A 14,057-nucleotide genomic window follows, 5' to 3' on the forward strand; every position below is an offset into this window, starting at 1 on the left:
CAACATTGTAAATCAACTATACTTCAATAAAATATTTTCTAAAAACTAGCATTTCTGTGGTCTCTGTGGGGCTAAGAGTGGACGCTGGCCTTTCACAGAAACCTGGAGGCTTCAGTACTCATGGTACCTGGTGGTTCCTCCACGGAGCACCCCGAGAACAGAAGACAACCGTGCAAAGGTGACACAAGAGTTCACCGTGCACTTTCTGGTGCCCACGTAAGCCCCATCTCTAAAATGATGGCCAAGAGATAAAACCAGAGAAGAGTGCTCCGTGTAAGCCTCGCTAACTTAGGCCCACCTCCCCTGTGCTGTTCCAAGTACTCCGGCCTTCGCCTCAGGACCCACTGGCAGTAACAGACCCTGCCATTCAAGTTGCAGGGGCGGTGGTTGTGATGGTGTAAAACGCACATCTCCTAGGAAGTGAGGAAAGCCCCACGGGCCTAAATGGGGGGTCGAAAGTTCCCGCACACTGTGCTCCACTCCGGTCATGTGCAGTATGCACTCAAGACTACTTCTCCTTCAAAGTAGTTATCAGAACTGTCACTAAATACTGATTTGGAGAACTACCAAGTCAATATGTGTCTCGCCGTTTAGACCGTGACGCCATGCATGCGAAGCCTGTGTCGTCCTTGGTCGCTGCCTCACCCTCAGTGCCCAGCAACATGCCCATCAATTCAGAGGTACTCGAAAGCAGTTGCTGAATGAACCTTCGGCCTAGGCACCCTCCTTCTACAGATGGAGGGTCAGATGTGTAGCCTCACACTCACAAGTAGGATGTTCTTAGGAAAAAGCTTTCGGACGGTTAAGAGCACGCTACTTGCCAGGAGGAATCACTCATGCATTCATTCAAGAAACATCCGAGTGCAAGCAACACACTGGACACTAGGTGTAGGGCAGTGAGTAAAAGAGGCAAAGTCCCTGCCCTTAGGTCAGATTGTGAGAACTGAACAAAGCAGTGGGGGAGAGGGACAAAGTGTCTGTGCGAGGCATTCTAGCTTACACAGAGGTCAGGAAAGGCTCCTCCATGAAGGGGATAGGTAAGCAAAGCCCAGAACCCTGTGAGGGAGCCAGCCCTGCTGAGGAAGACAGACCAGTATATGGGGGAAAATTATAAAAAGCGCAGGCTGGCATGGGAGGGGGCCAGAGGCAGACCCTGTAAGGCCTCCTAAGCTTCTGGCTTTCGGTCTGGGTGGCAATGGGAGTCACTGGAGCACTTTGAGCACAAGTGATAAGGTCAGAGTGAGGTTTAACAGAATAGGATCACACTGACTAATGTGCTGGGAACACACTGGTGGGGAAGAGGCTGGAGCAAGAGCCAGAGCAGAGACTCGTCAGAGGCAGCTGTGATCATCCAGGGAAGAGGTGATGGGAGATGAGATCAGGACAGTAGTTACCGAGGTGGTAGAGAAGAGGACAGATTCTTGGATCCATATTGAAAGCAGAGCTCAAAGGCAGAGATTCTGAGAGAGCATCTAAACAGAAACATTGCCCACCCAGTCACCTAAACCTTTGTTCTGATCCCAAGAAAACGAACAGTCTCTTATCTTGGAAGGTTCTGGTTTCTTCATTTGCCCTCCAACCTGAAAGACACAAGACCATCTTCTCCCATCGCCACACTGCTTAATGATCAACCCACCTCCCACCAGTAAAGCCTTCTTCCCAGAATGAATCCAGGCTTGTGGGACCTGAAGAGGCAGGGGAAAAAGAAAGTTACTTCCAAACTGGGAATAAACAAGGCAGAATATTAACCAACCAGCCAGCTGGGGGCAGTTAGTTAGGATTCGGTTTAAAGTGAACCCACTGCACTCCTCCCCTTAAAAAAAAAAATTCTCCCCATAAAAACAAAAAACTATTCCTCATCATAGCCTCTGACATCCTAGTCAGAGAGTGATTTTTAAGGACTATTTCTGAAATACACCAGTGAAAAGTTGTCTTGCGTTGCTTTTTAAAATCTTAGCATGGGGAACTATTCCATAATTAAGGCAATTTTAACAATAGTAGATAATAATTTGACTATAAATTGTAAGGAATGCAATGACTGCTTATTCTGGCACCAAAGAAGCAGGACTTTCTGTGAAGTGACTGCCAAGAAAAATGATACTCCCACTCAGGCTGGACCATTGCAAGTAGTAACTGTTAACCACATGCTTCACACTGCAGTTTGCAAGGACACAGTTCTTTGTTTTCATCTCTAACCAAACACCAGACTGAAAACTCAACGGAGACAAACCCGGCTGGTGGAATAGAAACAATAACTGAAGGGAAAATTTTTTTCTGCGGCTTGATGCTTGCTGGGATGGCGACGTCAAGGGTTTGGAGAACTAAGGAAACCTCTGCAGTCCAAAAGAAACCACTTCCCAGTCTGCTCCTGTAGACAGAAGCCCAACATCAAGAAAGAAGCCAGGCTTAAAGAGGCTTGCGAAAGCCAACGGACAAAGTAGCTGGGAGGAGAAAGGACTGGCATGAAAAGATGGCTGGGATGAAGTGGGGACCAGGTGACCTTGAGCTAGACTAGACAAAGAGGACAACCCTGTCTGGGGCCCAACCTGAAATGCCTGGGGAAGGGGAGGGACGCGAACACCTGGCTGGAACAGGAGCAAAGGCTATTTTTTCTAGAAGCACCTCTGCAGGTACAACAGAGTTCCTGTTAATGTCTGGAACAGACAATGTAAGAAGCAGCAACCATTTGTCTACCAGGATTAAAACAAACCACATGAAATACTTAGCTCCCACCTCTGAGCAAGCTGAGAAATAACACTACATTCTAAGTAAAAAAAAAAAAAAAAAAAAGATTCTCTTTCTCACTTAGGCATCTAGGACTAAACGTATTAGAAATTCTAAAATAAATAGCTAAAAATAAGTTAATTGAATTAAAAGGGATGGATGAATAGAAATATTCATTCCCAGAATGAATACAAAAGTCACAAATCATGCTTGAACTTCTTTGTGAACCACAAACATTTCTCTAACACCTACCATGTGCCTGGCAGTGTGATAAAAGCTGGAGCTACATGGCCGTGACCGGGCAGCAACAGCTTCTTTTCCTTTAAAGGTTCCAACAGCCACCTCATCAGAGACAAGGACCCTCAAATGTGTCCTCATTCTTAATACAGTACTCCCGTCCTTAACTTCTAGTGTTTCTTTAAATATGATTATCCATTTACTTAGTTTGGTAAATGTATAAAAGGGAAACCAATATTCACATATTTAAACCTGTCACCTCTAACTCAAAACCAACTCTTGCCTTTAGTGGCTTCAGGTCAGCATGTCAGTTTCCCAAGCTGAGCACAGCAGGTGGTAACAGCAGTATCTGACATTCTAAGGGGATTAGAAGACAAGGTGCAGAGGAACAAAATCACCAACCAAAAGCTCTGAAGTGAGTAAACCACTGAATTAGTAATACTCAGTGGTATTAATATTAATATTAAAATACTTTTTTTTCCAGAAAAGGACAAAGTGACACACAGAATTTACTCCTTATTGACCCAGCACTGTTGGGAAACTAGGTGCTCTAAAAAGGTAATGTGCTTTCAAGAGCAATTTTTTGTATTTAGAAGATGTCCACTCTTTCTAAAATATACTTTCTGGGAATTCCCTGGCGGTCCAGTGGTTAAGACTCTGCGCTTTCACTGTTGAGGGCCCAGGTTCAATCCCTGGTGGGGGAACTAAGATCCCACAAGCTACATGGTGCAGAAAAAGAAAAAAAAAAACCTTCGGAACTTTTAAATCAGAATATACAATTATTTAATACTGCCCTGAGGGACTTCCCTGGCGGTCCAGTGGTTGCCTGCCTCCAAACCCATCCCTTCCTCTGATGGGTCCACAACCCAACCAGCACTACGTGCTACTCCTAATCAGGTAAGGAGTAGCAAGTAGTGCTGGGAAGCCAGGTAACCTAAACTTTCTATCTTCCCACATTTAAACCCTATCTACCTAATTCGAATGTAAGTGCCTCAAAAAAGCTTGATTCTGGTTTTAAAGGAACTCTTTGAATCCCCAGCACCTAGCATTCTGCTCTTGATAGAAGAGCTATTCAATCAATGATCGCGGGGCTTCCCTGGTGGCGCAGTGGTTGGGGGTCCGCCTGCCGATGCAGGGGACACGGGTTCGTGCCCCGGTCCGGGAGGATCCCACATGCCGCGGAGCGGCTGGGCCCGTGAGCCATGGCCGCTGAGCCTGCGCGTCCGGAGCCTGTGCTCCGCAACTGGAGAGACCACAACAGTGAGAGGCCCGCGTACCGGAAAAAAAAAAAATCAATGATTGCGGATGACAAATTTCTGAAGGTCTTTTCTCCAAGTAGAATGCATGGGCTTTATGACAGCTGTTTCCATCATTTAGCTTTTCTGCTTACTTCCACATTCCCAGCTGTGTTCTGGATGGTTGTGCCGACCAGAAGCCTAGGGATTTACTGTACTTCTATTTCTTGATAAGATACTTGAAGAGAATAAACACATGGCAAAGAGGACATTAAAGTAAGGGATAAAGAGATTTCTTTTATTTTACCAATAAAGAGAGGGGAAGAAGTATCACCTAGCACACTGACAATCAATAAACAACAGCAAGGCTGGATTCCTGTCTAATTCTCTCCAAAGTACTCTCAATGTCCTAGTCTTATTTCTCCACCCTCAGCAAAGCATCACTGGTTATGGCATATACTTGCGTCTTGATTAAAAAATATTTTTCCCAAGTTTAACAGATGTTCCTGGACTTCCCTGGTGGCGCAGTGGTTAAGAATCCTCCTGCCAATGCAGGGGACACAGGTTTGAGCCCTGGTCCGGGAAGATCCCACATGCTGCGGACCAACTAAGCCCATGCGCCACGCCACAACTACTGAGCCTGTGCTCTAGAGCCCACGAGCCACAACTACTGAAGCCCGCGTGCCTAGAGACCGTGCTCTGCAACGAGAAGCCACTGCAATGAGAAGACCGTGCCCCGCAACTGAAGAGTAGTCTCCGCTCGCCTCAACTAGAGAAAGCCCGCGTGCAGCAACGAAGACCTAACACAGCCAAAAATAAATAAAACAAATAAATTTTTAAATAAATAAACCAGACATTCCTCTTAAATCCAAGTTAGCCAAAATTGAAACAAGCACGCACTGGGTCTAAATCAAAGCTCTCTTCTGAGATAACACTTTGTGATGAATTTCATTGGAAAATTCAGAATCACAGAATCTCAGAGATGGAAGGGAACTCACAGATCATCTAGGGCACTGGTTCTCAACCATGGCCGCTCATTAGAGCCACTGAGGAGCTTTTAAAAAGTTACCAAGACCTAGCCCCACTGCCAGAAAGTATGATTTAATTGGTCTGGGGTGATGCCCAGGCACTAGTGGATTTTAAAAGCTCTCCAAGGGCTTCCCTGGTGGCGCAGTGGTTAAGAATCCACCTGCCAATGCAGGGGACATGGGTTCGATCCCTGGTCCGGGAAGATCCCACGTGCCGCAGAGCAACTAAGCCCATGCGCCACAACTACTGAAGCCCATGTGCCTAGAGCCCGTGCTCCGCAACAAGAGAAGCCACCGCAATGAGAAGCCCGTGCACCGCAATGAAGAATAGCACCGGCTCATCTCAACTAAGCCCGCACACAGCAACGAAGGCCCAACACAGCCAAAAATAAATAAATAAATAAATTTATTTTTTTAAAAAAAAAAAAGCTCTCCAGGTGCTTTAAAGCGTTGCCAGGGTTGAGAATCACTGATGTAATCCAGTATTCTAACAACCCCACTCCCATTTTTCAAATCGAGGAGAAAGAACCTCACCAAAGGTATCAGACAACTGATTTGTCACAGAGCTAGGCTAGAACTGCTCTTTTCAAGAAACCATGGCCTTTCCATGTAAACTACTCCACCTAGGACAGTGGGGTTTCTTCCCTCTTCCCCCGCCCTTCCTCCATTATTTCCTCTTTTCAATAACCCAATGTCCTCACCTATCCCAAAGTAAATGCATTTTCTGAATATACTCCGTCTTGGAATCCCATTGCATAATTCTTGACAATCTAAACTAGGTCTGTTTCCCTGTATCCACCCACTTGCTTCTTTCAAAGATCTCTGGGAGGTTAATCAGGCATGGCTGCCCCTTAAAGAAGCCATATTGCTTTTCCTCTAAGAGGCTGGACTCAGCCCACCCTTTTCACCATTATCATCACATGGGCCCTTTTTCAAATCCCTGGCAAGGCTCACCTCTGATTCTTTCAGCTCACTTAATTTCTAGTTTGTACCTGCCCTGCCATACCTCGTGGACTTCCCTCTTCTGCTGGCTTAAACTTTCCATTTTGTGAAAGATGCCTTTTTCCCTGAAGCACCTCTTTCACTCTGCCAGTTAGTCATGCCGGGTTCTTTTTTTCTTCCCCCAAGCAGCTGGTCTTTTTGATGTCTGGCACACATTTATCTGGGCTTCCAATAAGATGTTTTTACATAGTTTCCAGGCTTCCTGGAGGTTATTGACTTTTTTTTTAACTCTTCCATTCAATTTTTTTCCTAATTTCTAACATTTGTTAGAGTTTCTTTTTCAAAGGTTGAATACCTGGTTGATGGAGCGCTTTGATTTTTCTCTCCCACCAGATTGCTGAATTAAATGCATCAGAACTTAAATATATTTCAAATTACCTCCAAGATGGAATTGCTTCATGAATTTTCTGCACTTTCATGTTCTCTATGGTAAGCAACAGATGTTTAGCCAAGTGGAATTGAAAATGCTAGTTTTTACCTGTTCGTATTTTAGTGTCTGCTTTTTTTTTTTTTTTTTTGGCCACACCACACGGCTTGTGGGTTCTTAGTTCCCCGACCAGGGCGTAGGAGGTGAAAGCGCGGAGCCCTAACTACTGGACCGCCAGGGAATTCCCCGCTTATATAAACTATTGATATCCTTAAGCCTGTGTTCTTCACCTTGGTAAAAACAACAAATTTAAGATTTTATTTTTTTAAAGGTAATTGACGTGCATCAGACAGCTCTATATGCTGGATCTAAGGTGTTAAATTACTCTTCTCCATTTGTTCTAAATTGCCTCATCACAAGTCTCAACTGTTTGTTTCTTAAAAGAAGTATATCTCAAGGCGGAAAGAAAAACAGAATTCCGAATGCTTCTGAAAAATGCCTATGACACTCGGTTATTAATGAAGTGGTGAAGATGAGTACACTCCCAAAAGAATAAAAACATTCTCCAAGTTATAACAACATTTCTAGGAGACTTACTCTAAATTTATTTCACTTCAGAATGTTTAGACCCAAAAGCTTCCCAGGAGAGCAAGAGACCATGGGATGATGATCTATCACCAAGGCAGTATAATCCCATGATAGCACCGGTGTCCTGCCAGACAAGGCGATACAATTATCTGTCATCCCCCTACCTGTTTAACAAATACTGCACCGCACTCGCGCACCTGGTACCATTGGGCACACAAAATGCCAGGAGCTGCCATCTGTCCTCAGGTTACTTACAGTTGAGGCAAGAAGACACACGTGTGCCTGCACACACGATGAACTAGGAAACAAGACAGCTGTGTGCAAAGACCATGGATCCGATGTAACAGACAAGAGGCAGTTAAGAACTATTTAAAACAGCCTCCCAACAGCTCTCCCTGCTTTCCCCTTGCCTCACCAACCCTGAACTCTGCAGTGCCACTAGTTATCTTCCTGAAACAGCCTGACTAACGAAATTCCCCTCCTCAGAAGCTATCGTGGGCTCCCCATGACCCAGGAAATACAATTTACAGTCCTTCTACTGTTAACATTAGATTGTCTCTGTCTGGGTACAACACTTTGCCTGCAGAGGACACGACTGGATCTCTCTACTAGAGCATCAGCATAGTGCTGTGATGATGGTCTTTTACCAGTTAGTTGCTGGTCCTCTCATAGCTTATGTTTCTAAGACCAGCCCCCTATGGGAGTTGGGAAGGTACTTTCTTATTATCTGTACAACACAGCATAGACTATACTTTGGGTCAGATAAGACCTAGGGTTCAAATCCCACCTCCAACATTAACTAGCTGTAAGACTGCGAATAGATTTCTAAATCCCTCTGAATCTGTTTGTCTGTAAAATGGGGATGATGAATATAATCATCATTCTGATTTTATATGGTTGCTGTGGACTTTAAATGAGACGATCTTGTTTAGGACCAGGCCCAGGGAAAGCACTTAATAGCCACCAGCTCTTTTCATCTTTTCATTGAAGCCAAAATGCATTTTTGGTGAACATATATGGCAACCACCTCAGGGCTAAAACAGATGTTATTGGGGAGCCACAGACCCCTTCCCAACTGACTTAGATAATCACTGATGTTTCCCTTGTTGAGACAACAAAAAACCTTCCTTTTTCATTCTTCAGTCTACTCTCCAGCTAATCCTGAAATTGCGTGCAACCCAACGTGAGTCAAACAAAAAACGAAAATAGTAATTATGCTGAATCAAACATTTTATATTTGTATGTTCTAACTAGAGATTGAGCTGCATAAGCCGGAACTTTTACCAAGTTCTTTTTTGAGCATGTCCAGGAGATAGTCCCTGTACTACTTGGGACAATTTCTATACTGACAGGTGAGAAAAATCACAAGTTCTCTGCAAAACCCAACTCATCTACTTAAAGTAGGTAAGAGGGAATACAATTCTTGAAGACATATGCTGTGTCTTACATGGAATAATCAACGCAGTATCAGAAAGTATTCCTGGGGCTTCCCTGGTGGCGCAGTGGTTGAGAGTCCACCTGCCGATGCAGGGGACGTGGGTTCGTGCCCCGGTCCGGGAAGATCCCACATGCCGCGGAGCGGCTGGGCCCGTGAGCCACGGCTGCTGAGCCTGTGCGTCCGGAGCCTGTGCTCCGCAACGAGAGGCCACAGCAGTGAGAGGCCCCGCAAAAAAAAAAAAAGAAAGAAAGAAAGAAAGAAAAAAAAAGTATTCCTACTTCTCCAGCACATGTTTTCCCATGTAATCCTAACATAGCTTATGTGATTCCCTCAGAGGTACACATGTGAGCATGCGTGCACACTCACAGGTGCACTGGTCATGAGCGTAAATGGGAACAGGAAAATAAAAACTCCCAAATCACACCTGTGATGCAAAGTTCTCCTTGGTATCATTCGATGTCACTGTGGAAGGGACCTTTGGCAAGGTGAAGTAGGTTTCTAACCAACTGCCTCACTCTTCAAGACAATTACAAGCAAAGATTAGATTAGTAATTAATGCCAATTGTTGCATATCCTTTATCCTGTCCTTACGGAGGGAGGTGCAATGAGAATGGTAAGATTTTACAATTCCTTGTTATAAATACTATTTTTTTTTTTTTACTATTGAACTACCATTAGTAAGTTAATATCCTAGTCCCAAATCCCTTCTCCCTTGAACTCCCCGGGTACTCCTTTCTCATCTGTACCACTCATATGGTCCTTATTGCACACCATGTTGTATTCCAATCGTGTGTGTGCAAGGCTTATCTCCCTATTACCTGGGAAGGTCCTGGTGGCAGAGGCCCTCCCGTCCTTCTTGCTGCCCCCATGATGCTAAGCACAGAATATCGCACACAGTAGGTGCTCCAAAAGATATGCCCATTGAAGCTGAACAAAAACCCATCCTTTGTGTTAAAGATCCCTTTTGATCATGGCATCTGGGCTACACAGTATTTGGTTAAGTTCAGGGGTCAAGCGGATAGGCAATGCAGGACTTAGGTCGGAGCCCTGTCAGCATGGTGTACTCCCCGACACCCTTGTGAGCACATCAAATTATCTTAATTATAATCTAAAAAGACTGAACCGTTCCTTAAGAACGTGGAGTATTCTCAAAACCTCTTCAAACCTCTAGAAGGCAAGTGCAAGGCCATCAAGAATCAAACCTTAAACTTGGGGCTAGGCACCCAGACACTGTGACCCTTTGCCTGGAAAACAATCCTGGACTTTTTGCACTTAAGAAAACATACGCACACACCCCCAACCAAAGAAAGTGCCTGGCAACTAATTCATTCAAGTCGCTACGTTGAGTATGCTCTCCCAAATGACCAAAATTATCTGAGTGGAGCCCAGGGAAGACAACGACAATGTATGCAGCTGGAGAGGCCAGGGTGATGGTAAAGATTACCCCGTTTCTATACTGGCCGTCTAAAGGTATTTACTTGGGTCTGTCTGTGTTGTGACAGTGTCCTAGACTCAAATGAATGCCTCTAACACTCCACATTTTTGAGCCATTCAGTCATGCATTTTTGTTATTGTTGAAAGTGGTGCGAAATTGCACTGCATGAGCTAAAGTCCTTGGTGGTCTTCCAAGGATTCCAGCTAAAAAGGCACTTCCTTTGTTCCTCGGGAGAATGCAGTCCAGTAGGTCATTCAAAAGGGGAAATAAAAGCAGCAGCCCTGGGAGGGAGATGAAGGACAAGACAAAAAGAATAAAATGTTTTGGGTGTGAGCACATTAGCTTCCATTTCCTGCTGCTGGTCACTAATAACGCTCTTATCTTTAGGGGGAATATGTCCAGAGAAATATTTATGCAAAAACATTCCTCAGGTGTTTTCTGGGGACCATGACAATCAAAGGGAACACCTAGCACTGTCCTTGGGCACCCTTCAAACTTCATTTTTCCTGAGATGCTGGCGGGGGAAGATGTCCTGCCCTTGCAAGCCTGCACAGAACACAGCTGGAGAAAGTGGGGAGGACAATTTCACAGCCCACTCCCCGAACGCCTCCAGTCCACCTCAAAGGCACATATTGTTTTGCATGAGCAGAAGATGAAAACTTGTCACGTTCCCATTAAGTGCATCGCTGCATCTATCCCTTCAAAATGTGGGAATGACAACTGTAACCTTCACGCCAATCATCTCCACTGGGCCCCGGGCCCAAACCGTGCAGGGCACAAAGACCCCAGGTCTGACCTGTGGAGCCCCCAAGCTTCAGTGGCTACTGGCTCAACTTTACTTTTTCGAGCGGGGCGGAAGGGAGAGGGGAAGGAAAGAGGGCTTCTTGGGGCTCTACAACCAATAACATCGTGCCGCGGTGAAGACAGACGTGAGCTCCCCAAAAAACAAGCAGCTCAAGGGCAAACAGTCTCTAATCAGTAACGTGCGAGGTACTTGATACCTCCCAAGGTGCGTGGGGTCCTAGGCTGCTCCAACCATTTCTTAGGTTCTATTTCTAGATAGATGCCGGTCACACAAGAAAAGTGCCCAGCAACTTCCCTCAACTACCTTTGTAATTTTTATGTAATTGATGACTGCACTTAATCTCCAAGGTTATTAATAGCCCTTCCCAAATAATGACCCCCAAGTCTTCCTAAGCCTTTGGAAGCGCCTGGTTGAAATTACAGTATTTCCTTTGCTGGCTGCCGGCCCCCTGCCCGCCCCACCCGGGTGACCAACACCGCGAGGCAAAGGCGCGCTCTGCTCACTTCCATGAAAGGTTTGGAATGGAGGCTTGGCCCCCGGGGCTCGAATCGCTCACTTCTCCGTTAGGTTAAGCTGGCCATCAGCCAGCTAGATTCGTGGTTCTTTCCGAACCCTCGGGGCGAAGAGGCTACCTGCGCGGCCGCTGGCCCCAGCGCGGCCCGCGGGACTGCGCGCAACAGTTGGCCTCTGCGAATGAGTGCCACCCAGAGGGGATCGGCCCGGCCACAGCCGCCAGCCTGGCGAGGAGGGGCGAAGGGCACCCGCCGCAAAGCTGCCTCCCCAGCGCTGCAAGAAGGGCTTTCACAAACACCCCACGCACCCCCAGCGCCGAAACCCGGTGAACTTTTTCACAGGCTAAGCGGTCTCTATTTGCATAACCATCTCCCAACTGAGATTCAGGCTTCCAGTAATCAGTCCTTTCAAAGATTTGTAATTTAAAGTGCAATTAACCCTTAAAATGAGGTGAGAAATAAAGAAAAGGGGGGAAAATACCCTTCTCGTCCAACACGTTCCGGAAAGCAGGAGAGTCCCCAAAAGTCAGGGTTTGGAGGGGTGGAGAGTCGTTTGCTTTTTAAAGGCCACTTCGAAAGCCGCTGTAGCTACTAAAACTCCTAATCCGTGTCAGCGGTGGAAGAGAGGCGGGGAGTGGGTTTTTAAAGAACATCAATGAAACATCAAGTTCCACGTTTTGCGCCCCCCGGAACCTGGCAACCTCCACCCTACCCGACCTCTCGTCACCCACACAACAAAGCGGGGAGCCCAGTAAGGAGTTCAACCCGGAAAAGGCGAGGGAGCCGGTGACACGCACTTTGCGGGCCAGAGTCCTCTGGGGCTTCCTGGGACCAGGGAGACCGCGGGAGGGGGGGTGGGGGAAGGAAGCTGAGCGCGGGAGTGCCGCCGGGTAACTCGGCGGCGCCCCTCCGCCTGCTGCGCACCCGGGGCCCCGGCGTCCGCAGCGAACGCTCTGCGTCGGGGCTCGCTCCGGCGCGCCTGCCCATTTCTCCGTCTCGGCTACCTGCGTCCGGCGCGAGGGGCGGCGGGGCGAGGGGGCTTCTGCGGCCCCTTCTCCCGTCTCTGCGCTCGCCTCCCGGGGGCTCCCACCTACCGTTGATCTCGTGCGTGGGGGCATCGTTCTTGTCGAAGCCTTTGGACACGTAGAGACGTCGCACTTCCGAGCAACTTTTCGACTTGAGCTCGGCAGCCAGCAGCACGGCGCTGAGCGCGGCCAGGGTGCAGAGCAGCGCGGGCAAGACGAACCGTGCCATGGTGCCGGCCGGGGCGGACGCGCTCCCACCTTCGGGGCGGGACGGAAAGTGGCGGGCGGGCGCGGAGTCGGGGGCTCGCGAGCGGAGTCTGAGGGCGAGGGGAGTTGGAGGAGGAGGAGGAGAGCAGGAGGAGGAGACGCGGGGCGAAAAGTGGAGCTGGGCCTCGCGCGTCAGGCAACGGTCCCCGGTGCCAGGCGCCCAGCCCGGGGAGGAGGAGGAGGGCGTGGAGGCGGTGCGCGGCCCAGGGGAGCGGAGGCGCGGGCCGGTGACCTCCCGGCTCCGCGGGGGCAGCGATCGGGGCGGGCTGGCCGGAGGCGGGACAGGGGCGCGGGGAAGGAGGGGAAGGTGGCAGGCGCCGCGGGGGCCGAGGAGGGCGTGAGGGGCGGCGGCGGGCGCTCGCGGCGCGCGGCTCGGGCTGCCCGGCGCTGGTCCGCCCTGCTAGCTCGGCTCGGCTCGCTCTGCCCTCGGCCGCACGGCTGTGCCCTCTTCAGCTCTGCCGCTGATTGACTGGCCGGCGTGCGCGGCGACGCTCGACAAACTTGGCCCAGCGGGCGGCACTCAGGGGGAGGGGGCGGGCGGCGGGGGGGCCGGAGACGGGCGGGAGCAAGCAGGGCCGGGACGGGAGAAAACCTGGAAGCGGGGTTGGATCCGGAGCGTCCAAATCCACTTCCTAGGGGGCCCGCACCGGGCGCGCAACGCGCCCTCGCGCGACACGCCCTCGCGCGACACGCCCCGCGGGACTCCTCCCTCCTTCCCTCCTCCCGGGAGGCGGGGAGCCTGCCCGCCGCCCCCAACCCGGGGAGGACAGGCTGACTTCTCCGGGGTGAAGGGCCCAAGTCCCAGGGGACCGAGAGGCTGGGGACTTGAAACCCACGTCCGAGTCCTAGGCCTTCTGCGCGCGGCCACCTGACCCGCTGCCCGCGGGCCAAAGCCGGACGGAGCTCTCCGGCCTCGATACCTAACCACCAGCACCCCTCCGCCGCTGCTACAGCCCCGCAGCCTGGAGGACGCCCGTAACCGCCCAGCTCCTGGGCTAGGAGTGGAAAGCGCTGGCATTAATCTCATTGTTTGAAGCGGGCACCAGAGGGACTTGGGACTCCGAGCTGGCCCTAGAGCCTCACCTGGCCTCCTCAGACCTGCTTTCCGTCAGACGGTGCTCATGGAGCACCGACCTGTTCGGAAACCTGGCAGGCATTCTCAGCCCCCCCCAGCCCCCAGTCTGGTTCTGCTACAGGTCTAATCAAACCCTGAAGCGGGAGAACCGCTGCCCTGCCAACCGCAGAGCAAATTCAGGGTTGACCTTGGAAACCTTCTGGCCCAAACCCTCCTTCTTCACGAAGGGAAACTGGGGCCCAGAGAAGAGAAGCGACTTGCTGATAGCATGTAGCTGGCGCGGGGAGGGGGGGTGTCCAGAACCCGGGACTTGACTCCC

The 14,057-nt window shown here is 49.4% G+C and overlaps 1 protein-coding gene across 1 annotated transcript in view; it reads right to left on the reverse strand.

The window, feature by feature from the left end:
- The window catches only part of GPC4 (glypican 4), a gene marked incomplete at its 5' end in the record, with an annotated part of 108,785 nt that extends 96,160 nt beyond the window's left edge, over nucleotides 1-12,625 (reverse strand). The window contains one exon of the mRNA XM_082681649.1: nucleotides 12,466-12,625. Within this exon, the coding sequence (XP_082537775.1) occupies nucleotides 12,466-12,625 (160 nt within the window). The remainder of the gene's footprint in view (nucleotides 1-12,465) is intronic.
- Nucleotides 12,626-14,057: the final 1,432 nt, after the last annotated feature.

Source organism: Grampus griseus (genome assembly GCF_964374135.1).
Source record: "Grampus griseus genome assembly, chromosome: X".
In the NCBI taxonomy this organism is placed as follows: domain Eukaryota; kingdom Metazoa; phylum Chordata; class Mammalia; order Artiodactyla; family Delphinidae; genus Grampus; species Grampus griseus.